Below are 26,032 nucleotides of genomic sequence, written 5' to 3' on the forward strand. Positions count from 1 at the left end.
CATTAATCCTTTCATAGACACTTGGGTTGCTTCCCAAGTGTCCTTTTAGCTCTTGTGAATAATTCTGCTATGAACATGGGTATATAAATATCTGTTTGAGTCCCTACTTTCACTTCTTTTGGGTATATCTCTAGAAGTGGAATTGCTAAATCATATAGTAATTATCTGTTTTAATTTGGGGGGGAAACTTCATACCGTAATCTATGCATTAATGTCTGTACCATTTGACATTCTCACCAGCACTGCACAAGAGTTTCAATTTTTCTGAATACATCCTCACCAGTATTTATTTTCTGTTTTGTTTTTATAACAGCCATTCTAATGTATATGCAGTGGTATTTTGTGGTTTTGATTTGCATTTCCCTAATAATTAGTGATGTTGAGCATCTTTTCATGTGCTTATTGCCATTTATATATCTTTGGAGAAATGTCTATTCAAGTCCTTTGGCCATCTTTTTAATCAAATTGTTTTCTTTTATTACTGTTCTTGAGTTGTAGGAGTTCTTTATATGTTCTGGATATTAATCCCTTGTCATATACGTGATTTACAAATATTTCTCCCATTCTGTAGGTTGGTTTTTTACTCCATTCATAGTGTCCTTTCATGCACAAAAGTTTGTGATTTTAAGTTCAGTTTATCTATTTTTTTCTTTTGTTGCCTGTGCTTTTGCTGTCGTATCCAAGAAATCATTGCCAAATTCAGTATCATGAAGGTTTTCCCCTGTTTTCTTCTAAGAGTTTTATAATTTTAGCTCTTGCATTTAGGTGTTGATCCCTTTTGAGTTCATTTATGTATTTGGTGTAAGGTAAAGGTCCAACTTCATTCTTTTGCATATGGATATCCAATTTTCCCCAACATCATTTGTTGAAAAGACTGTCCTTTTTCCCCGTTGAATGGTCTTGGCACCCTTGTCAAAATCATTTGAATATGTATATATTCAATTCATTTATTGTATATATGCCAGGGTTCATTTCTGGTCTCTGTTCTGTTCTGTTGGTCTATATGTCTGTCCTTATGCCAGTTCCACACTGTTTTGAATAACTGTAGCTTTGTAGTAAGTTTTAAAATAAGGATGTGTGAAACCTGTAAGTTTTTTTTTTTTTTCAAGATTGTTTTGGCTGTTCAGAGTCCCTTGAGATTCCATATGAATTTTAGGATGGTTTCTTTTTTTTTCCTGAGGAAGATTTGCCCTCACCTCACATGTGTGCCAGCCTTCCTCTATTTTGTATGTGGATCACTGCCACAGCATGACCACTGTCAAGTGGTGTAGGTCTGCGCTGGGGAACAGAAGTTGGGCTGCCAAAGCAGAGCGTGCCGAACTTAACCAGTAGGCCACTGGGCCGGCCCCTAGCATGGATTTTTTAATCTGTAAAATGCATTGTTGGGATTTTGATAGGGATTATGTTGAATCTGTATATTGCTCTGTGTAGTATGGACATTTTAACACTACTAAGTCTTCCAATCCATGAATACAGGACATGTTTTCATTTATTTGTATCTTTTTAATTTCTTTCAGCAACGTTTTATAGTTTTCAGTGTATAGTACAAGTCTTTCACCTCCTTGGTAGGTTTGTTACCAAGTGTTTCATTCTTTTTGGTGCTGTTATAAATTGAATTGTTTTCTTAATTTCCTTTTCAGATTGTTGTTGGTAGTGTGTAAAAACCCCAACTGATTTTTGTACATTGATTTTGTATCCTGCAACTTTGCTGAATTCATTTCTTTAGTTCTACTATTTTTTTTGGTGGAATCTTTAGGGTCTTCTACATATGAGATCATGTTGTCTGTGAACAGAGATAATTTTACTTCTTCATTTTCAGTTTGGATGCCTTTTCTTGTCTATTAGTTTTCACTGATGGAGAAATTAAATAGGAAATGTTATTAGATGATTTAGAAATTTGTTTATCCAAAGATTTACTATGGAAAATATATCTTTAAAGTTTTTCATGTTATTCCATGGAAAGCTGTGGGGTTTTTATTTACAAAGTGATAAAGATAATCTATATTGAAAGGAAATTTAACTCACACTTTCTAGATTTATAAAGTTTGTGGTTTTTTTGCTATCCCAGAGAAAGCTGATCACAGGTACAGTTTTCTTCCAGCCCTTGACACCGTGTGTGTGCTTTTTGTGTTTTCTGCTTGCTTTCGAAAGTAATTGTTAGCATTTAATTACTCTTTGGGGCTTTTGTTTTTGTTGCTATTAAAGATATTTGTATAAGAGATGCCTATAACTGACATTCTAGATAAATAAAATGTGAAGTCATTAAAAATAGGTGGTATGCTGGAAATAAACCTTAATCATCTAGATCAAAGATGAGAGAACTGAGGCCTAGAGAGGATCTTTAACTTGTATAAGATTGTACAGTTATTATCAGAGCCAGACTCAATCTTTTTGGTGATTTTTCTCTCACTCTTTCTGTCTACTTGAGCCATTGATTCTGTCATATCACTTCAACTCACATTATTTGATCAAAGCAAGTTATACGACCACACTCAACTTGGGTGTTGGGTGGGTAAGGAAGTGGCATCCTATCATAAACTTGGAAGGAAGAGACCCAGAAATATTGCTGAACATCAATATTGACTGTCTAACATAATGAAGACTTTGGATGGCAGATTAAAGAATTGAGGATTGATCTTGATAGGCTGATGTGATCAGCTGAATCAGACAAAGTGAAATTGAATAGGGAGAAATGTAAGAGCTGTCTTTCCATCCAGAAACTAATTCCAATAGCATATTGTTGATGGAAGGTGTGAGGGGCATATCTTGCTGGCTCATCACCACATGTGACAAAACGAAATGTAATAGTTGATGCAAGGGATATGACAAGGAGGCCTCAATTCTGACTATTCCACAACTGAATTAACACATTTCTGGCTATAGGTGTGTGTTTAGAGGAGAGAGACACTTGAAATCATGTTATATGGAATAATTAAGGCAAATAGGAGTGTGTAGCTGGGAAAATTAACCTGGGCAAGTGAATGGCAGGCATCATGGCTGCCTCCAATATTTGGAGGCCTGGCATGGAGAAGCAGGAATGGACCTTTATCATATGTCAGACTAAGAACTAGTGGATGAAAAGTGCTGAAAGTGATTTCAGCTCAGTGTAAGGGAGAGCTTTTCTAGTGTAGAGGTGGCATTGAATACTTATTGGAGATAATCAAGTATCAGGTTGATTTTTCTGAAATTTTGTGATTGTGAATGACAGAAGAATGCCTGTTCTATGCCAGGAAGTTTCATAAACACTTAATACAATGAATGTGTAAACATTTAAGTAATTATTTCTAACTTTACTGGTGAAAAAAGTGAGATTTAATGCATTAGTGATCTAATAAAATATTTCTATATTTATACTTATGTACTGGAACTATGCTAGGAACTTTATGAATTTTTTTTTCTAAATCTTACTTTAGTTTCATTTTATAGATGAAGAAACTAATTCAGAGATTATAACTTCCCTAGGGTTTATTGTTGGCTACCTAATCAAGTAAGAATTTTAACCAAGATCTCTTTGATTCCAAAAACTTTTTCTGCTGTCGCACTATAATGATTACATTGGTTTCCTTTCCTGCCTTCTGGGAACAGTACCCCTTTACTTTTGGGTCTGTCTCTCCCTTCTCTCTGTCCTTTACCACATGGTTCTAAGGGACTTCCAAAGACCACTACATGATCAGTCCCCTACCTCCCTTCACATGGGCCAATTGGAATTCCCTGGGAGTTTTAAACTGAAACCAAGGAAGAGAATCATCTCTCTATGGTGACAGGTGTAGTAAAGTGTAGCACTTGAGAGCTGTCCCTGTTCATATTTGCCATTCTTTAAAGGAGGCTGGTCTGCATTGAGAGAGAACAATGCCCGTTGTCTGATAAGTGTCTTGGCTGTTTGAATGCCTGGTTCTAATGGTTCCTCACGCTTGTCTGCATTCCTTTTCTTGCCATAATTTAGTTATTCCACCCTTCTCCTATGTGAGACATCTCCAATAGCTTTCCAAAAATTTCCCTTTTTGCAGAAATACAAAGGATTGGGCCTTGAACGGTACTGGTTGCTTTTGACAGATGAGTTGTTGCTGTGGGGGCTGTTTGCTGGGCAGACCTCCCTCTGCCCTCTGACAGGGAAGAAATGAACTGTTGAAGAAGACAGTTACCTCAGTGGCTCTTGAAGGTGCAGTTTTTGTGGATATACGTTTGTATTGAGGAAAGGTGAAATTCTTGACACTGATGATTTTTTCAGAATTCATTTTTTGAAAGCCACCGGATCCATTTTAACAGATGCATTCTGTGTTGTATACCAATATCTTATGACAAAGGCAGAGCTCTTCTGCTTGAGTAGTGTTTAGAGCCCTGGCTGCTGCTTCATACCCCTTTTCTGTCCCCTTCTTCATTACTACCTGAGGCACCTTCGTGTGATCTAGAAAGATTTCTTTTTGTTTACTTCCTAAGTTCTACTCTTCTGAATTGGTCCTTAAAGACAAGAGACACAGCAGCTACTCTGGGGGTGGATGGAGGAAAGGAGAAAGACGGGGAAGGGATTTATGTTTATTAAGTACTTAAAGTGTACTGAGCACTTTATATGAATTTGAGGTAAATCGCATTATTCTTACTACAGTAAGGAGATTCAGGCTCAGAGAGATTAAATGACTTTACTGAGGTCACAGGGCTCATTCTAGATCTGTTCTAACTCTAAAACATGACCATTTCTTATAACTACTAGTGTGATTACTTGTGCAATAGTTCATATTTGTAAGTCAAAGATCATAGTTAGTTGCATCTGACTTCATCTAATAAAAGACAAAGGCAGGGCAAAGGTTAGGAGCCAGAACGAAAAGAGGAAAAATGTAGAGCAGAGGGTAAAGGTAAGTACATTACATAAGAAACTACTGTTTAGTTCTAAAAGTTATATTACGTCAATATTTAAACGAAAAAATTATACATACAAATGGCTGCCGGGGCTTACCATGTTTTTGGTAACTGTCTAAAAGCAGTACATTTCCCATGGTGTTTCTCAGGGTCCTAGGATCTTAGTGCAGTGCTTTGTTGTAGAAAGGAGAGTGGGTGACCTGGTGGGCCTCTGGGCCTACATTCTCTCCTTAATCAGAGCTGGTCTGTTTGGGCTGTCATCTGTGCATTCTCATGAATGTGTGTGAATGCATATGCATGTACACATATATAAGTTGGAATCATCTGAAATACTAGTTTTGATGAAAGCATACTCTCAGATTCAAATTATATTTATCGGGACATTGTTGTTCAGTATGGTTGACTCATTATCTCAGTATTCTTTTACATCCTTTTGGAATTTGTGACATTCTTGCCTGTAATTCTGTATGGGATCCAGTGTTAATGACTATTGAGGCCCATGTCTCTAGAATTATTTTCAGGTTATGATTAGAGATGATGAATTTTAGACTTTGTTTATAAGCTACCAGCTTTCATGTGATACACATAGTGGAAGTGACACGTTTTGGTGCAGGTTGACAAGGATGTGTCTTTGGTACATTTGTGTTCACAATACAGACATTATGATAATACTGTGAATCAGATTTAATAATAGTAGTGCGGAGTTTCTGGATAGAGGCTTCTGAGGGTTTGATTTTTAATAAATAATTTTGTAGAAAGGCAGCCTAAGTTCACTACCTAGAGGTGATGTAATTCAACTTGAATTTTATAAGACAACCCCAAAATCAAGCTGACGTTGGAGGACTTTTGTTTTTTTACTTTGGGTTGTTGTATATGCACAAATATTTCAACAATATAGGAGATCTTAAAGAAAAGAAAATGACTCGCAGGCATACTAGGCTTGCATAACTGTATGAAGAACTCTCCAGTCCTCATTCATATATATGTGCAATATAGATCTCTCTCCTTCCCACTTTCATGGTCTTAGTTCATGCTGTTGTCATTTCTTACTTGGATTAATGTAGTTCTCTGACCAGTCTACCCTTTTCCAGGCTTGCCCCCATTTCAGTTCATCTTCTACACTGAAACCAAGGAGAATGATCTTTCTTGAAAAATAGTTTTTAGTTAGATTGAAACTTTCAGACATGCAGGATAAAATAAAATTCAATAGAAACTTAAATACCTATCACCAGGAATAAACAGATGTTAATATTTCACCATATTTGCTTTGTGTTTCTTAGAGAATAAAATAGTTATATATACAGCTAGATCCCCACTCCCATCCTTCCTTAGGTAACTATCTTGAAAGTTGACTTACATCATTCAGTTTTTTGCACTTATGCTGTACTTACATATCCATAAAGAATATCATAAATAATATGTACCATCATTATTCTAAACTTTTTTTTTTTTTTGGTGAGAAAGATTGACCCTGAGGTAACATCTTTGCCCATCTCCCTCTATTTTGTGTATGGGTCGCTGCCAGAGAATGGCTTGGTGAGTGGTGTAGGTCCGCACTTGGGATCCAAACCTGGGAACCTGGGCTGCTGAAGCGGAGCACGCCAAACTTAACCACTGTGCCAATGGGCTGGCCCCATTTTCTAAACTTTTAAATAGTATACTATATGTGTCTTTTGCAGCATTGGGTTTTTTTTCTTTCTTTCTTTCTTTTTTTAAAGATTGGCACCTGAGTGAACAACTGTTGCCAATCTCCTTTTATTTTTTCTTCTTTTTCTCCCTAAATCCCCCCAGTGTGTAGTTGTGTATTTTTTTAGTTGTGGGTTCTTCTAGTTGGGGCAAATGGGACACCACCTCAACATGGCCTGATGAGTGGTGCTGTGTCTGCGCCCAGGATCCAAACCGGCAAAACCCTGGGCCACCAAGTGGAATGCACGAACTTAACCACTCAGCCCCGGGGCTAGCCCCTGCAGCATTGTTTTTAAAATTTATCCATGTTTATACATTTGTTATAATTGCTATATATCTTAAACAACTAAACCTCAGTTTATTCTCCTAGCAATGCAGTTAGATGGTTGCCAGTTCTGTGCTGTTACAAACAGTGCTGCAGTAGATGTTCTGGTGTCTCCTTGTGTACATATCAAAGTTTCTCTGAGATTGATGAAGTAGACTTGCTGGCTCATAGAATACATACACGTTCACCTTTACTTTGTAATTTTTATTTTCTCCAAAGTGGTTGTACCAATTATATTGCCTCTTTACTCTCAAACTTATTGATAATTGTTTTAGTTTGATTTCAGTTTTTACAGTCTGATGGGCATGAAGTGCTATCTTGTTTTGTTTTTTTTGCTGAGGAAGATTAGCCCTGAGCTGACATCCCTTGCCAGTCTTCCCCTTTTTTTGGCTTAAGGAAGATTAGCCCTGAGCTAACATCTGTGCCAGTCTTCCTCTATTTTGTGTGTGGGTTGCTGCCACAGCATGGCTGATGAGTGGTCTAGGTCTGTGCCCAGGATCCAAACCCGTGAACCCAGGCCACTGAAGTGGAGCGTGCTGATCTTAACCACTAGGCCAGGGGCTGCCCAGTATTATCTTGTGTTTTAATTTGTATTTCTCGGGTTCCTACTTGTATTGACTATATTTTCATATGTTTTCACAAATTGGAATTTTTTGTATGAAGTGTTTGTTTCCTTTCTTATAATGCAGTTGTAGGGGTCTCTGTGTGCGTGTGTGTACATATGTGTATGCTATGAATTTTTTGTTGGTTTTGTTATATATACATCTCAGTATGTTGCTAGTCTTTTCGCTTTGTTTATGGAGACTTGTTCAGAAATTTTAGATTGTAATGTAATCATACTTATTGATCTTTTATGTTCTTTTTTCCTTTCTTGTGTAAGAAACCCATAAAGGTCTAAAAATATTCTGTTTCTTCTAAAATTTTGCAGTTTCTCTACCCATTTACTTAGTATTTTAACCCACCTGGAATTTTATTTTTGTATATGGTGTGAAGTTCAAATTTTTTGTTTTTTTCAAAATTGACTTTTCTTTACCCTTTGGTTTTCTGTATATGTTCTTTTTTTGTTTTTGGTGGAGAGGATTGGCCCTAAACTAACATCTGTTGCTAATCTTCCTCTTTTTGCTTGAGGAAGATTGTTGCTGAGCTAACATCTGTGCCAATCTTCCTCTATTTTGTATGTGGCATGCCACCACAGCATAGCTTGATGAGTGGTGGTGTGTAGGTCCGCACCCAGGATCTGAACCCATGAACCCCAGGCTGCTGAAGCAGACCAGGCAAACTTAACCTCTATGATGCCAGACCAGCACCTCTGTATACATTTTTTAAAATTCCAAATTGCTATGGAAACTGTTGAGCCTAACTAGTCTTCCATTGAAGTTACAGATTTAATTTGGAAAATTGACACTGTACAATATTAAGTCTAGAAAAAGGAGATGATTCTCATATAGCATCTACTTCAAACTTTATGCCTATTGTCTGCCCATGCATTTACTCACAGTTGCCATGAGAAATGATGGCTGGTGCTTCTCTTCATTAAACTTTGCATGAGTGTCCCTCATTGATGGACACTATCCTTGAATCACTTGGGAAAAGGGATTCTGGGAAATGTAGTTCCAGACTTCTGCCCTGTGATGCTGAGGAGACTAAAGAAAGGGGGTATTGGTGATGCAGGTTTTACAATAGACAAGCATATACAAATCTGTTCTTATTTTCCTCCGCCTTTTAGCACACGAGGTGACTTACTTGGTTGTTGTGTACTTTTCCCTCCAAATTGATAGATTTTGGACATCTTTTTCAGTGGGATGTACATTCATAATTTTGCTACCTGTGTCAGTCCCCCTCCACAGAGGCTGTATCAATTTATATTTCCAGTTGTAGTCTGCCACTTTCCATTGTTTAGCATCCTGGCCAACTTTGCATCCTGCCGTCTTTATTACAAATGCCTTTTTACCTTTATTTGGCCAACTCCTTATTGTTTAAAGACAGTCATCCTGGCAGAAGTGATATCTGACTACACACGTGAACACACACACTCAGTTCAGCCTACTCCACTAGATTGGTTAGCTGCACTTTCTCTATGACTATATAATGTGTTTCATTAATTATTTATAAACATTTTCTTTGTGCACCTTGTTAGGCCTGGGCTTTCTTAGTCATCATTGTATGTCTTCCTATCATAAACACTTTGTGTGTGTGCTTGTCTCCTTTACTAAACTATAACTCCTTTACAACAATGTTGTGCCATCTTTTGTTGCCAGTATCTAGCACATAGTAACAACTCAATAACTGTTGGAATGAGTAGCATATACATCTAAACAAAAGGTATATGCAGTTTTATAACCTTTTCATTTAGCAAAATACATTGTGCTAGATGCTTTACGACTCCTCATGTATTGTTATTTCATAAAAAATGTTTGTCAAGGTCATGTTATTAAATATGGAGCTCCCATATTTAATGTGAGTTCAAACCCAGCTTCATCTCATTCCAGTGTCACACTTCACCTAGTTGCTACATAATCTTCTTAATTATAATTTTTAATGGTTGCATCATATTCCATCAAGTTGATGTACATTCTGCCCTTTAGATATTTAAGTAATTTGAATTATTTTTCAAAGGGGTAAATTACATTTCCAGTGTTTCAGTCAATATCTTTTTAGTTGATTGTTGTATTATTTCCAGATCCGCACTAGCAAAACACCATAATAAGTAGCTACCTACTTCATCCTTTTTTTTCTTCTTATTGAGGTAAAATTTACATAACATAAACTTTACTATTTTAAGTGTTATAAAATGTACAATTCACTGGCACTAAGTACATTAGTGTTGTGCAACCATCACTACTATCTCGTTCAGAGCATTTTCATCAACCCAAAAGGAAACTCCATCCCCATTAAGCAGTTACTCCCCATTTCCCCCTCTCAGCTCTTGGCAACGACTAGTCTGCTTTCTGCCTCTATGGATTTGCCTATTCTGGATATTTCATAAAACAGAATCATAGAATATGTGGCTTTTTGTGTCTGTCCTCTTTCACTTAGCATAATATTTTCAAGGTTCATCCATGTTGTAGCCTATATCAGTACTTTATTCTTTATTGCTATGTAATGTTCCATTGTATGGATATACCAAATTTTATCTGTTGATCAGTTGATAAACTTTTGGATTGTTTCTTCCTTCCTTTTGACTGTTGTAAATAGTGCCACTGTGAACGTTCCTTTACCTTTTTGTTTGAACACCTGTTTTTAATTCTTTTGGGTATATATCTTGGAGTGGAATTGCTAGTTCATGTGGTAATTCTCTGTTTAACTTTTGAGGAACCACCAAACTGTTTTCCACAACAGTTAACCCTGTTTTATATAAGCAGTGCTTGAGGGTTCCAATTTCTCCACATCCTCACCAACACTTATTTTCCTTTTTTTTTTCTATTATAGCCATTCTTGTAGGTATGAAATATCATCTCATTGTAGTTTTGATTTGCATTTCCCAAATGACTAATGATGTTAAGCATCTTTTCATGTGCTTGTTGGCCTTATGAGTATCTTTGGAGAAATGTTCATTCAAGCCCTTTGTCCATTGTTTAGTCTTTTTGCTCTTGAGTTGTGTAGTGCTACTTTATATATTCTGGATACTAGACTCTTATTGGATGTATAATTTGCAGATATTTTCTCATTCAGTGGGTTGTCTTTTCACTTTTTTAATAGTGTCCTGTGCACAAAAGTTTTTAATTTTGATAAAGTCCAATTTATCAATTTTTTTTATTGCTTATTATGCTTTCATTGCCATATCTAAGAAACCATTGTCAAATCCAAGGTGATGAAGATTCGCCCCTATAGTTTCTTCTAAGAGTATTACAGTTTTAGCTCTTACCTTTAGGTCTTTGATCTGTTTTAAATATGTCATGAGGTAAGGCTCCAGTTTCATTCTTTTGCATGTGGATATCGAGTTGTCTCAGCAGTAGTTCTTAAAGAACCTATTCTTTCCCATTGAATGGTCTTAGTCCCCTTGTCCAAAGTCGATTGACCATAGATGTATGGTTTCATTTTTCAACTCTCAGTTATATTCCATTGATCTGTATATCTGTCCTTATGCTAGTACCACATTGTTTTGATTACTGTAGCTTTGTAATAAGGTTTGAAATCAGGAAGTATGAGTCTTCTATATTCTCGTTTTTCAAGAATGTTTAGACTATTCTGTATCCCTGCGTTTCCATTATGAATATTATGATCACCTTTTCTGTTTCTGCAAAAAAAAAAAAACCATTGTGATTTTGATGGTAATTACATTGAATCTGTAGATCACGTTGGGAAGTATTTCTATCTTAACAATATTAAGTCTTCCAATCCATGATCATATGAGGTCTTCCCTTTTATTTGAAATTTATTTAATTTCTTTCAACACTATTTTGTAGTTTTTTGTTTATAAATCTTGCATCTCCTTGGTTAAATTTATTCCAAAGTTTTTGATTCTTTTTGATGCTAATGTAAAAGGAATTGTGTTCTTAATTTCAGATTGTTCATTGCTAGTGTTTAGAAAGACAGCTGATTTTGTGAGTTGAACTTTGCTGAATTCGTTCATTAGTTTTGACAGTTTTTTTTGAGATTCTTTACAATTTTCTGTATATAAGATCATATCATCTGCTAATAGAGATAGTTTTACTACTACTTTTCCAGTTTGGATGCCTTTTATTACTTTTTCTTGCGTAGTTAATCTGGTTAGAACTTCAGTACAGTGTTGAATAGAAGTGGACAAAGTGGGCATCTTTGTCTTTTTCCTAATCTTAGAAGGAAAGCATTGAGTCTTTCACCATTACCTATGATGTTAGCTATGGGTTTTCGTAAGTGCCCTTTATCATGGCAAGGAAGCTCCCTTCTAGTTTATTGAGTACTTTTATCATGAAAGAATGTTGGATTTTGTCAAATGCTTTTTCTCTGCTGCATTGAGATTATCATGGGGCTTTTTCCCTTCATTCTATTAACTTGGCACATTATATTGTTTGTTTGTTTTTCTTTCTAATGTTTACCAGTCTTGCATTTCTGAGAGAAACCCCACTTAGTCATGGTTTATAGTCCTTTTAATATGCTGCTGGATTTGGTTTGCTAGTATTTTGTTGAGGATTTTTGCATCTATATTCATAATGAATATTGGCCTACAGTTTGTTTTTGCCCTTGTGATTTCTTTTTCTATCTTTGCTATCAAGACAGTGCTGGCCTTAAAGAATGTGGATATCCATTGTCCCAGCACTGTGTTGAAGAGAGTATTGCATGTTCCCTCTCCTTCTATTTTGAGAAGAATTGATGTTAATTTTTCTTTAAATGTTTGGTAAGTTTCACCAGTGAAACCTTCTAGTTCTGGGCTTTTCGTTGTTGGGAGATTTTTGACTACTGTTACAATCTCTGTTAGAGGTCTGTCCAGCTTTTCTATTTCTTTTTGAGTTTGTTTTGGTAGTTTGTGTGTTTCTAGGAATTTGTCCATTTCATGGAGATTAGGCAATTTGTTGGCGTGCAGTTTTTCATGATCACCTTCCCCCTGCCCCCCCAGGTTGATAGAAATGTGTCCACTTTCTTTTTTTTTTTTTTAAAGATTTTATTTTTCCTTTTTCTCCCCAAAGCCCCCCGGTACATAGTTGTGTATTTTTAGTTGTGGGTCCTTCTAGTTGTGGCATGAGGGATGCCACCTCAGCATGGCTTGATGAATGGTGCCATGTCTGTGCCCAGTATTCAAACCGGCAAAACCCTGGGCTGCCGAAGTGGAGTGTGCGAACTTAACCACTCACTCGGCCACGGGGCCAGCCCCCCACTTTCATTTTTGATTTTAGTAATTTGGATCTTCTCTTTTTTCTACGTTAGTCTAGCTAACAATTTGTCTATTTTGTTGCTCTTTTCAAAGAACTAGCTCTTTTTTGTTTTGGTTATTGTACTTTTCAGCTCCAAAATTTCTGTTTGGTTCCTTTTTATAATGTCCATCTTTTTATTGATATTCTTTACTTGGTGAGGCATCATTTATGATTACTGCAGTCTTTGTCCATGGTTTCCTTTAGTTCTTTGAGCATATGTAAATTTAATTTAAAGTCTTTGTCTAGTAAGTCCAGTGTGTGGCCTTACTCAGGGACAGTTTCTGTTTCTTTTTTTTCCTATGAATAGGACATACTTTCATGATTCTTTGCATGGCTCACATTTTCTTTTTTTTTGAAAACTGGACATTTTGAATATTATAATGTGTTAACTGGAAATCTGATTCTTTTCCTTCACCAGAGTTTGTTGCTCTTTTTATGGGTTATTATTTGTTTCTTTAATGACTCTTCTAAGCTATTTTTGTAAAATCTATATTCTTTGTGTGTATGCCCACTAAATTCTCTGTTCTGTTATCTTAGTGGTCAACTATGATTGGCAGAGATTTCCTGGATGGAAAAAGAAACCACACAACAATTCTCCTAGTCTTTGCAAATTGCCTTTGTATTGCAAAGTACTCTAGATTCAGCCAGACTGCTTACAGCTGTGCCTTGCCCTTCACTTCCTGTATTCTCAGAGCTGAAAGGTCAATCAGAAGTGAAATCTCAGGGTCTCCCTCTGTCTTTTCTGAGCATGTATTCATCCCTAGGCATGCATGTGATCGTCTAGATTTCCCAGTAGACGTGGGAGCTTTTCAAAGCCTTTGTTCTCCTAAGTATCTTCTTCCCCAGCTGCTTCTTTCCTATGCTGTTTGGTCTGTCTCTTGCTTCCTCTGTTATATCTTAACTGGAGGTAACTATGGCTAAACATTTGTTTTTAAATGCCTTTGACAGACACTGCCCAGTAAGCTGCTTCAGCTCTGGGAATCTCCAAGGCTGGTGGGACAAAGGCATACTCTTGAGCCAGTCTTTCCGGGAGATACCAGATAGTTTACAACACGCAACCACAATTCTTTGAGAATAAGGTCTCCCATATTGGTCCCTTTAGTACCAACACCCTGCACCATTGTGGGCTGCCATCTTTGTGTCTGTGGCCGTGTCTGGGAGTTGAGGATGGTGAGCAGGTAAGTTAAAATGCAGTAGGACTTTCTTACAAAAGCTCAGCAGTTTCTTTCTTCATTAAGTATTCTCTTGGTTGTTGTAAGGTTTTGATTAGATCCCAGACTTCTGAAAGTGTTGATTCTGACAGTTTTTGCCAGATTATTCATTGCTTTTGTGAAAGAATGGAGTTTTGGAAGTTTCTACTCCACTGTATTTTGTGATGTCACTCCTATTTTTTTGAATAAGCTGAATATAAATATATATCGTGTTCATTGTCTTGAATCATCAAAAAAGCCGAATTTGGGGGCCGGCCTGATGGCACAGCGGTTAAGTGCGCACATTCTGCTTCAGCAGCCTGGGGTTCGCTGGTTTGGATCCCGGGTGCAGACATGGCACTGCTTGGCAAGCCATGCTGTGGTAGGCGTCCCACATATAAAATAGAGAAAGATGGGCATGGATGTTAGCTCAGGGCCAGTCTTCCTCAGCAAAAAGAGGAGGAATGGCAGCAGTTAGCTCAGGGCTAGTCTTCCTAAAAAAAAAAGCCTACTTTGTTTAGCATGTTGTGTTTAAAAGTAAGGAAATGTACATATTTACATTTTTAAAAACATCACATTTCTATTCAGATATTTGAGTGTATTAAGATGGAGAAAATATCTTGTCTGATGCTGGCTGGTCTAATGCTGCTTTACTCAAGTTGTTTTGGCAGATTTTGAGGAATATACTACTAAGTCGCTTTTTCTTTTTATAATAAGCTCACCATTCTAAGAAATCATGAGTTTCGATCAGTGCTTAGATCAGGGGATATTTGGCAATACATGGACATGTTTCTGGTGTCATAACTTGGAGAGGGGGTATGCTACAGGCATCTAGTGGGAGAGACCAGAGATGCTGTTAAACATCCTACAGTGGACAGGACAGGACTCCACAACAAATAATTGTCTGGCTTAAAATATTGGTAGTACTGACTTTGAGAAACCTTGATTTAGATCTATCACATCTCCTAGATTCCCTAAATTGGCTGACATACATGTTGCTGTAAAGTTCAGAGACTAAATTTGGACCCAGCCACTTTAACTTTTTGTAACTTCTCTTTCTGAGATAGTGTTATGTGTGAATAGAATCATAGGGAGGTGTCAATCTAATATTGCGTTATTCTCTCTTTTTGAAATATCACTATATAATTGATTTTCTTTAACTTTTAAATTTTTAATGTGATTTAGTTCTTAAATTTTGTCACACAGAGAAGACATTAATGAACCCCTATGAATTGATTACCCAGCTTTAAAAATTACCAACATTTTGACTGGCTGCTCTGAAAAGCCATCTTTGCATTGTTCCCGTACCCGGCACCCGCTTGCCGCAGCCACCTCTGCCGTGCACCTCAGCTGCCGCCGACTCCGGCAGCTTTGTCGCCAGAGTCCTCTAACTCTCGCCTTTTTAATCTGCTGCATCGGATCACCGGTGTGCCCCACCGTGTCAGACGCGGCCGTGGACACCAGCTCCGAGATCACCACCAAGGACTTAAAGGAGAAGAAGGAAGTTGTGGAGGAGGCAGAGAATGGAAGAGACGCACCTGCTAATGGGAATGCTAATGAGGAAAATGGGGAGCAGGAGGCTGACAATGAGGTAGATGAAGAAGAGGAAGAAGGTGGGGAGGAAGAGGAGGAGGAAGGCAATGGTGAGGAAGAGGATGGAGATGAAGATGAGGAGACTGAGGCAGCTACGGGCAAACGGGCAGCTGAAGATGACGAGGACGACGATGTTGACACCAAGAAGCAGAAGACCGACGAGGATGACTAGACAGCAAAAAAGGAAAAGTTAAACTTAAAAAAAAGGCCTCCGTGACCTATTCACCCTCCACTTCTGGTCTCAGAATCTAAACGTGGTCACCTTCGAGTAGAGAGTCCACCCGCCTGCCCACCGCAGGCAGTGCCACCTGCAGATGACACACGCTCTTCACCACCCAACCACAACCACAACGTGAATTTGCAACAGGGGAGGAAAAAAGAACCAAAACTTCTAAGGCCCTGCTTTTTTTCTTAAAAGTACTTTAAAAAGGAAAATTTGTTTGTATTTTTTATTTACGTTTTATATTTTTGTACATATTGTTAGAGGTCAGCCATTTTTAATGATCTCGGATGACCAAACTAGCCATCAGAGTGTCCTCTCTCCTACTTCTGACTTTACTTGTGGTGTGACCATGTTCATTATAATCTCAAAGGAGAAAAAAAACCTTGTCAAAAAAGCAAAAACAATGACCAAAAAACAATCTTATTCCGAGAGCAAAGAAGATAAGTAGAAGGACAACAACAGAGAGTAGCAGCTCTCCATCAGAACAGACTAAACCATGGGACGAGAAACAAAGGAAATTGAAGAGAACCGGAAAACAAGACATATAATGGCAGCGGTAGGCCCCCACATTTCAGTAATCACTGTAAATGTAAATGGATTGAACTCTCCAATCAGAAGCCACAGAGTGGGAGGATGGATCAAAGAACAAGACCCAACACTGAATGTTTAGCAATTGAAAGTAATGGGTTGTGAGGGATAGGTTGGATAGTAACAGAATTACAGAACCGAAGGCAGTTTCAGTAGAGGAGACAAGTTGGGGGGTTTTGGTCATTAGAATATGTGGTTAGAGCCAAGTGGAGAGGATCACTGGTGTGGAGGTTGTTAAATTGTGAAGTATGATGTTCAAGATGTCATCTACAAAGAAAGGAAATCAGCTAGATAACTGAGACAACTATGATCCAGATACAGAAATCGGGAGTGAGATTTGATAGACAACAGTGACAAGAAATAGAAGGGTCATCTAGCCAGATGGCATGTGCCTCGAAAGAAGGAAGGTTTGTATAGGTAGGTAAACTAGTGCCATTTTAATAGCTATAGCAGGGGCTAGAAGAATGCTGACTCTGCTCCCCTCTCTCCTCCCAAAACACACACACACACACACACACACACACACACACTCTCCTAAGATATACTGGCTGTGAGCAAAGGAACAGTTAACACTTGAGAAGACCTCTGGAGAAGCATGTACTTATGAAAACATTTAGTTTCATTAAGATAGGAGATAGAACGGGCTTTCTGGGAAGAATATAGCTTCAAGAGTTATATATGAGAACTTAAGGCCTAAATCAGTATTTAAATGACTGTTTCCAGACTTGACTCTTGAGAGAAATAATTCCTTCCTTTGAAAAGTATGCAAGGAAAAAATTTTAACAAGCCAAATATATGTAAACTACTATACAAGTAGTTTTCTAGAATATACCCAATACGCCAAAACTAAGGGAGAAACGGAAAAAACTTACTCTGTTGTCAAGTACGTAGTACTGCATTTAAGCAATATTTTTAAAAGTTAGATTTTCTTCAAAATTTGATTATCTCAAGAAGTAGCTTGAAATTAAAAAATATTTATCACTCAGACTGGATTGAAAGCCAGACTGAATCAGTTTTTTTAAGCTGTGTTACTTTCAAATATCCTATTTGATCTGTCTGTTATTACTATAATTTTTGGCTGGGAATTATGTTAACTAGCAGCATCTCTGGCCTGTGACTTATGTCTTACCAGGCTCAGAATAAACACATTCTCTGAAATATAAGCACATTATTATTATTATTATTATTATTATTATTTTGGAGGAAGATCAGCTCTGAGCTAACTACTGCCAATCCTCCTCTTTTTGCTGAGTAAGACTGGCCCTGAGCTAACATCCGTGCCCATCTTCCTCTACTTTATACGTGGGACACCTACCACAGCATGGCTTTTGCTAAGTGGTGCCATGTCTGCACCTGGGATCCGAACTGGCAAACCCCAGGCAGCCAAGAAGCAGAACGTGCACACTTAACCGCTGCACCACTGGGCCGGCCCCCTGCACATTATTTCTTGACTGTCACCACATAAGTGCTCCCCTTCACCTCCTGTGCCCCCCACCCACCCCCTTCCGCTGGTAACCACTGAACTGTTTTCTTTGTCCATGTGTTTGTTTATATTCCACATATGAGTGAAATCATCTGGTGTTTGTCTTTCTCAGTCTGGCTTATTTCGCTTAGCATAATTCCCTCCAGTTCCTTCCATGTTGTTGCAAATGGGATGAATTCGTCTTTTTTTATGGCTGAGTAGTATTCCATTTGTGTGTGTGTGTGTGTGTGTGTGTCTGTGTGTCTGTGTGTATACCACATCATCTTTATCTAGTCATCAATCAATGGGCACTTGGATTGTTTCCAGGTCTTGGTTATTGTGAATAGTGCTGCAAGAACATAGGTGTCATATGTTACTTTGGATTGTTGATTTCAAACTGTTTGGGTAGATATGCAGGGAATATTTTTATTGTATCACCTTGGTTTGGCTAGCACAATGCTTTGCACGTAGTAATCATGTCCTATGGTAGTTCAACACCTTGGCTCTGAAGTAGAATCACTAGAAGTATAGATCTCCAGGCCTGCCCAGTGGCATAGTGGTTAAATGTGTGCGCTCCGCTTCAGCAGCCTAGGGTTCATGGGTTCAGATCCCTGGCACAGACCTACATGTTACTCATCAAGCCATGCTGTGGCGGCATCCAACGTATAAAATAGAGGAAGATTGGCAGAGATGTTAGTTCAGCTTCAGTCTTAGAGGAAGATTGGCACAGATTCACCAAAACCAAAAAGAAAGTATAGGTCTCCAGGCTCTAGCTCCAGACATTTCTAGTTTAATTGGTTTGTCAATCTTTGAGTTGGAGGCACACACGCTGGCAGAGTAAAATAAATCTATCTTCATGTACTTCACATATTTTTTGAGCAAAGCATTGTTTTAAGTAATTCTTATCATTGGTATGCATCTGATTCGTCTGTATAGCTTTTCAAATTTAATTTTAACAGGCAATTGTATGGTTCATAATTTAAAAGGAATACAAAGGGTATAGCATAAAAATTTTCTCTTCCACCTCTGGGCACATCACACCCAAGTCAACTGGTTTCCCTTACTATAGCTGACCGATATTATTTTCTTATTTGTCCTTAGAGATTTTATGATTATATAAACAAATATCTCTGTTACTCTCCACCTTATACGCAATAGGCAGTTAGTGCATTAGACACACTGTTATGCATCTGGCAAGAGATTTTCACATACTGAGATATATGGGGTAACTATTTGAGTTCCAAACTGATTCAACTTAAACTAAAAAGCCTGACTTAGGGCCTGTCAAACATTCGTTGTACATCTGCTCAACCATTAAAAGAAAGAAGCACTCTCTTAAGATAAAAATGCATAATTCCCCTCCTATGCCCTATTGGTAATGCCTGGATTAGTCCCTTTCCTGACATCACAGTCATGTTGACCTGCCAATTTGCAACTGAATACCTCTTTGAAATTTTGATGAAAATGTATCCTGGGTGTGTTTAATGTATGCTCTTTGTTCCAAGATGGTATATAACCACTCTGAACGTCTCACTTCTATGCTCTTCCTTCCTTGGTGAAGAAAGGCCCTCCGCTAGTTCTGAGATCTAACTCGTAATAAACTCACGCCAATTTTGGTTTATAGATTGGTTATGGATTATTTGTGTGGACACATCTTATTTGCCGTCTCTACCTTCATTATCTTGAGTTCATTCCCCATCAATACTTAAAGAATTTTTTCATTGCTTGTGGCTGTTTAGCATTTTACTGTTGTATACCCTGTTCCCCATTGATATCTAGGTTGTTCTTTTGCTAATGCAAACAATGCTGCAATGGATTACCACTGACTGCAGTGCAGTTCTGCGGACTTTACAAGTTAAGGGCATGGTCCTCCACAGGAATCTCCTCACTTCAGAAACCAGCTGCAGCTCTGGGGTTCCCAGGCCACCTACACTTCTGACCAACTGGGTATAAGTTTGGAGCTTCCTACCAACACCCCAGGTTTGATAATTTGCTAGAACGACTCCCAGAACTCAGAAAAACGCTCATGATTATAGTTTTTTAATAGCAAAAGGATAGAAATCCAAACCAGTGAAAGGGAGAGACGCGTAAGGTGAGATCTGAGAGGGTCCCAAACTCGAAGTTTCCATGTCCTCAATGTGATGCTCAACTAAGTTTCAGTGTCAGGATTATTTATTGGGGATTCAATTTGTATGTTTGATGGATTGAGTCATTGGCCACATGATTAACCTCATTTTCTAGCCCTTCTCCCTTCCCCAGAGTTCAGGTGGTCAGGCAGTCAGGCTAATATCACGTGACTCACAGCCCAACCCTCTTATCACAGGGTTGTTCTCTCTAGCACGGCCAGCCCCAGTCTGGATCAATCTAGGGGGGTACCATGAGTCACATTATTAGCATAAACCCTGATACCATTTTAGGGGCTAACCATGAATAAGAAAGACACTGCTGTTACTCAGGAAATTCCAAGGATTTAGAAGCTCTCAGGTACCCAGGACAAAGACCACACAAATTCTTTATTATATAACACCTACATATATCACTTAGTTCATGTGCAAATATATCAACTGTAGGGTAAATTCCTTTCCTCCTTCCCCATTTTTTCCCAATTTCACATGATTCAATAATCAAAACCAGATAAAACTTTACTTGAGAAGTCTTTCCCCGACTCTGCATCCCATAAGTAAAATTTGTGCAGCCCACTCCAAACAAATAAAATGTATGTTTCCCGTGTCATTAAATGTTTCTATATACAAATAAAAACAAGTACAAATATACCTTCTTTTTCTCTCTTTCTCACACAAAAGGTGGCATACTGTATAGATATAATGTGACTTGCTTTGTTCACTTAAAAATGTATCCTGGAAATATATTTCTATATCAGTAGAATATGCATTCACAATTTGCTAGATACTGGCAAATTTCTCTCCTACAAAGATAGTATTAATACTTCATTCACTCCAGGACCTATACAGTTTCAGACCACTTGATCTTTGCCAGTTTGAGAGATGAACAGTGGTTTGTCCATGTAGTTTTAATTTGAATTTCTCTTACAAGGGCGAGCATCTTTTTATATGTTTAAGATACCTTTGTGTTTCTTTTTCTATGAATTGCTTGTTTTTATTCTTTTCCTGTTTTTATAGTGGATTATGTCATTTGTTTCATTTTGTAGTTACTTTTTTTCAATGTAGAAATTTAATATTTTAGATGATTAAATTTATTAATTTTTTGTCTTCTAAATTTTTGTGTCTCCCCTATTATATTGTTGTTTTAAAACTGTTGTGTGGCTTCTTCTAGTGCTTTTATACTTTTCTCTATTTTTATTAAAGTCTAATTTAGATATAGTAAAATTTACTCTTTTTAGTGCACAGTTCTGTGGATTTTTACCAACGCGTACAGCCATGTAATGACCACCACAATCAAGATATAGAACACGTCCATCACCCTTAAAAATTCTTTTGTGCCCCTGTCTATTCATCCCCTCCCCAGGTCCCCAGCTCTTAGCAACTACTTATCTCTTTTCTCTCCTTAAGGTTTTGCCATTTGCAGAATGTCATAAGAAACAGAATCATTCAGTGTGTAGTCTTTCAGTTATCATAATCTAAGATTTGTCCATGTTGTTGGTTTGTTCACTTATGGATTGGTTCCTTCTCTATTACTGAGTCATATTCTGTTACATAGATTTACCACAGTTCATTTATGGAATCTGTTCTCTAGTTGAGGGATGTTTGGGTTATTTTCAGGGTTTGGAGGTTATGAATAAAGCCAGTATAAATATTCCTGTGGAGATGTTTTTTGAGCATGTTTTTATTTTCTTGGGTTAATACCTAGGACTAGGGTTGTTGGGTTATATACATTAATTGTATGTGTAACTATAAGAAACTGCCAAATTGTTTTCCAAAACATTCTGACCAGCAGGGTATGAGAATGCCAGTTGCTCTGCATCCTCTCCAGCTTTTGGTACTGTCAGTTTTTTTAAAAAGTCATTCTACTAGGTGTGTAATAGTGTCTCATTGTGCTTTAATTTGTATTGTTGTAATGATTAACGTCTCTATATTTTCATGTTTGTATGCATTCTTTGGTGAAGTGTCAAACTGTTTACGTCTTTTGCCCATTTGAAAAATTAGGCTTTCCTATTAATAAGTTATACAAGTTCTTTATTTATTCTGGATATAAATCCTTTGTCAGATATCTGATTTGCAAGTATTTTCTCTCAGTCCATGGCTTATATTTTCATTCTCTTAATGATTTCTTTCAAAGAGTGGAAATTATTTTGATAAATTTTAATAAAAATCAGTATTTTTATCTATGGATTGTACTTTTGATATTGTCTCTAAGAAATTTTTGTCTACTCTAAGGTCACAAAGATTTCCTCCTCTATTTTCTTCTAGAAATTTTATAATTTGAGATTATACATTTAGGTCTATGATCCATTTTGAATTAATTATTATGTGTGATGTTAGGTAGAGGTCTAAGTTCTTTCTTTTTTTTCCAAATGGATTATCCAGTTGTTCCAGATCATTTGTTGGAAAGATTATGTTTTCTTTGTTGAATTGCCTTTGCACCTGTGTCAAAAATCAGTTGACTTGGGGCTAGCCAGGTGGCATAGTGGTTAAGTTCCCAAGCTCTGCTTCAGTGGCCTGGGATTTGCGGGTTAGGATCCCAGGCATGGACCTACACACTGCTCATCAAGCCATGCTGTGGTAGTGTCCCACAAACAAAATAGAGGAAAAGTGGCACAGATGTTAGCTCAGGGACAATTTTCCTCAAGCAAAAAGAGGAAGATTGGCAAGACATGTTAGATCAGGGCCAGTCTTCCTCATCAAAAAAAACAGTCAATTGACCATGTATGTCTGGATCTATTTCTGGTCTCTTCTGTTCCATTCCATCAGATCCATATGTCTGTCCTCCTTCCAGTATCGTAATGTCTTGATTACTGTAGCTTCCTAGTAGTGTGAATCCTCCAGCCTCAGTCTTTTTAAAAATTGTTTTGGCTCTTCTAGTTCCTTTGCCTTTTTGTATAAATTTTTGAATCAGCTTATTCATTTCTACAAATACCACTGAGACTTTGATTGGGATTGCATTGAAGCTGTAGATTAAATGAGGAGGAATTGATATTTTAACAATATTGAGTCTTCCAAGTCATGTATGTGGTATCTCTATTCATTTATTTATATCTTTGATTTCCTTTATCAGTATTTCATAGTTTTTAGCATACAGATTCTGCACGTATCTTGTTAAGTTTATACCTTAGTGTTTCAATTTTGAGGATTCTAATATAAATGGTACTGCTTTTAAAATTTTGATTTCTAGTTCATTGGTAGTATATAGAAATATAATTGTATTCTGTGACTTTGCTAAACTTATTAGTTCTGGGAACATTTTTGGTGATTCTATGGGATTTTCTATGTAGACAATCATGTTTTCTGCTATTCCAGGCAGTTTTCTTTCTTTCCAAATTGTGTGCCTTTTATTTCTTGTTAAAACCCTATTACAGTGACTAAGACTTCCAATGTGATACTGAATAGGGGTGGTGACAACAGACATCCCTGCCTTGTTTCCCATCTAAGGGAGAAATCAGTCAGTAGTCTCCTAGTACTTTTATCTTTCTTTAAATACATACATCTCGGTACATAGTGATCAATTAGCAAAGGAATCCTATTTAATTTTATTTTCCAGATGGCTTCCAGTTTTCCTGATAGCATTAATGTGCTATATGTATGTATGTCTCTGGCCCCCTCTCACAAACACACACAAAACACACACACGAACTAATATCAAAGCACTATTGCACTGTTTTGCTGTTTAGTTTTTACTTATCGTTCTCCCTTTCTAGAAGATGAGCATTTTGAGGGGAATAAGAAATGTTGTCTATCCTCAGGGAACTTACGTTGTGAATAATTGGTATTAGGTTGGAACATATGAACTTGCCGATGTTAATCTTTAACTTGTAAAATCTTGTATCTAGTTGGAACCAAAACAGAAAAACAGGAAAATAAAGTGAAAACTCTATTCTGCTGACAAGATCCAGTCATCACCGTGAGAAATGTCCACGCATGACAAATTGTTCATCACTCTTGGCTGCTAATAATAAGCAAAGCCATAGAACTGGATATACTGATGTAAATGAGATACAGCCTCTGCCCTTGAAGGAGATGCTCACCTTGTAGAGACTGGGTCTTTACTGTATTCAGATGTGTTTACTCTGGTTAATCTGCCAGTGTATGCACAAGTTTAGTCTCAGTTTGAATCCATTCATGAACCTAGCCTCATACTTCTCAATGTCTTGGACTGTATATAAGACACTTTGGCAGTGATTTCTACAAATAAGTTACTGAGAAGTTTGACATAGTTTGCTGTGTAATAATTTTATGTGAAAAAGATACTCTACATTCATTTTTCAGTTTGATATAACTATTTTATTTTTTTAAAAATTGGCACCTGAGCTAACAACTGTTGCCAGTTATCTTCTTTTCTTTCTTCTTCTTCTTCCCAAATTCCCTCAGTACATAGTTGTATATTTTAGTTGTGGGTCCTTCTAGTTGTGGCATGTGGGACGCCGCCTCCCATGGCCTAGTGAGCAGTGCCATGTCCGCATCCAGGATCCGTACCGGTGAAACCATGGACCGCCGAAGCGGAGTGTGTGAACTTAACCACTCTGCCACGGGGCCAGCCCCATGATATAACTTTTGATTATTTCAGTCTCTTAGTATCTTGTGGGTTGGATAAACAAAGTAGTAAATTAAGGGCACTAAACATTTTTCCTTTTGAATTAACTTGATATTTCAAAAGAAGAGAAAGACATTAAGGCAGTCATAATACAAAAAATAAATCTGTTGCATTTCCTTACTCTGATGTTTTTGTGTAGTTTTTTAAGTTGTAAATTATTTGTGCAGGGAAACTGTACGATTTTTGTATTATATATATTTGTATAATATTTAGACTCTCAAGCTGGTCTTTACTACCCTGTATTACAAGTTTGGGAAAAGGAATATATAAGAGATTTTGTGTAAGCTTTGTGAGGCCAGAAGTTATTTCTCTGTTTATTGCTGTATTCCTTGTACTTATTAGCACATAAGTAGTTATTAACAAATGATTATTGAGTAGATGTTCTTGGGGTTGGGAGGCTAAGCCAGCTGGATTTGGTTAGAGTAAGCAAATAATTTTTACATGAGATGTAAATATTAGTACAAATGAAAGTGATTGCAATAGCGTGTTGCTTGATAAGCATCAAAAGTGTCACATAGTTTTTGAGGCAATTAAATTGTGTTGGTAATTGCTGTAGTAACAGAAGGCTGTTATTTTCAGTCAGTCAGGAATTTGCTCGTGATATTGTTTGGAGCTTGACTATTAAGTTTAAAATATTACTATTAAAACCTATAAAGCATTATCTTTCATTTGAAACTCTTGTTTAAAATACATGACTCAGGGAAGACTACTTTTGTATTGGTAGTAATACAGTAGGTAGAAGTACTGAGGAAATTTCCTTTCTTTTGTATTTGCTGCCACCAAATGGCAAATTAATAATATTACTATGGCTGTTACATTGGTAGGGTAGAAGACATAGTAAAAGTAATGCTGCTTTAATATTTTTTTGACAAGGTTAATTTGTTCATAAAGAGTTTTGACAAGAGGAAAAATAATAAATTTTAGTACACTTAGAACTGTAGCTAACCTTCTACCAGAGTGGATAGGATGGTTTCTGTCTTCTTCTAACATAGTAGAAAGGCATATTAGAACATAGCAGTAATCATCATAACAAAGATGATAAAAACTGATGATTCTTTCAGACTAATAAAAAATGTGGTTGATAGCATACTTTTATACACGAAATTTAATTCTGGCATTTGCTCTTTCTAGGTAATTGCACCTGAGAATTATGACTCTAAAATATTTTAGGCTTAATTTTATTTATTTGAAGACAAGCCATTTTACTACAAATAACTGTTGGAATATGATCCTGGAAAAATTATTATATAAGAGTAAAAAAACAAGCAACTCAGATGTTCAATCTTAGGAAATTGATTAAGTACAATAAGATATTGCTTTTTGAATATAATGTTATATAGTCACTGAAAGTGTATAGAGGAATATTTAAGGACATGGGTTAAAGGTCCACATTGTTAAGTGGAAGGATATGGGGAGAAGCAAGTTACTAAAGAGTACATATTTTATCATAATTCTTTTTAAAGTACGTATATAGAAAATAATTATCAGTGTTTATCTTTGGGAGGTATTACTGTGATTTCTTAAATTTATGTTTTTCTGAAATGAACGGGCTGG

The 26,032-nt window shown here is 37.0% G+C and overlaps 2 protein-coding genes across 9 annotated transcripts in view; both read left to right on the forward strand.

Moving 5' to 3' along the window:
* ANKRD28 (ankyrin repeat domain 28) overlaps positions 1-26,032 on the forward strand; it is a 198,854-nt gene that overhangs the window by 39,303 nt on the left and 133,519 nt on the right. The gene's annotated exons all lie outside the window — the stretch shown is intronic.
* On the forward strand, positions 15,118-15,897 carry LOC123279446 (prothymosin alpha-like; the record flags this gene model as incomplete). Its single annotated transcript, XM_044754774.2, has 1 exon — positions 15,118-15,897. A coding segment is annotated over one exon (534 nt), but the record flags the coding sequence as incomplete, so codon positions are not given.

The sequence above is a fragment of the Equus asinus genome, chromosome 21 (assembly GCF_041296235.1).
Source record: "Equus asinus isolate D_3611 breed Donkey chromosome 21, EquAss-T2T_v2, whole genome shotgun sequence".
NCBI lineage: Eukaryota > Metazoa > Chordata > Mammalia > Perissodactyla > Equidae > Equus > Equus asinus.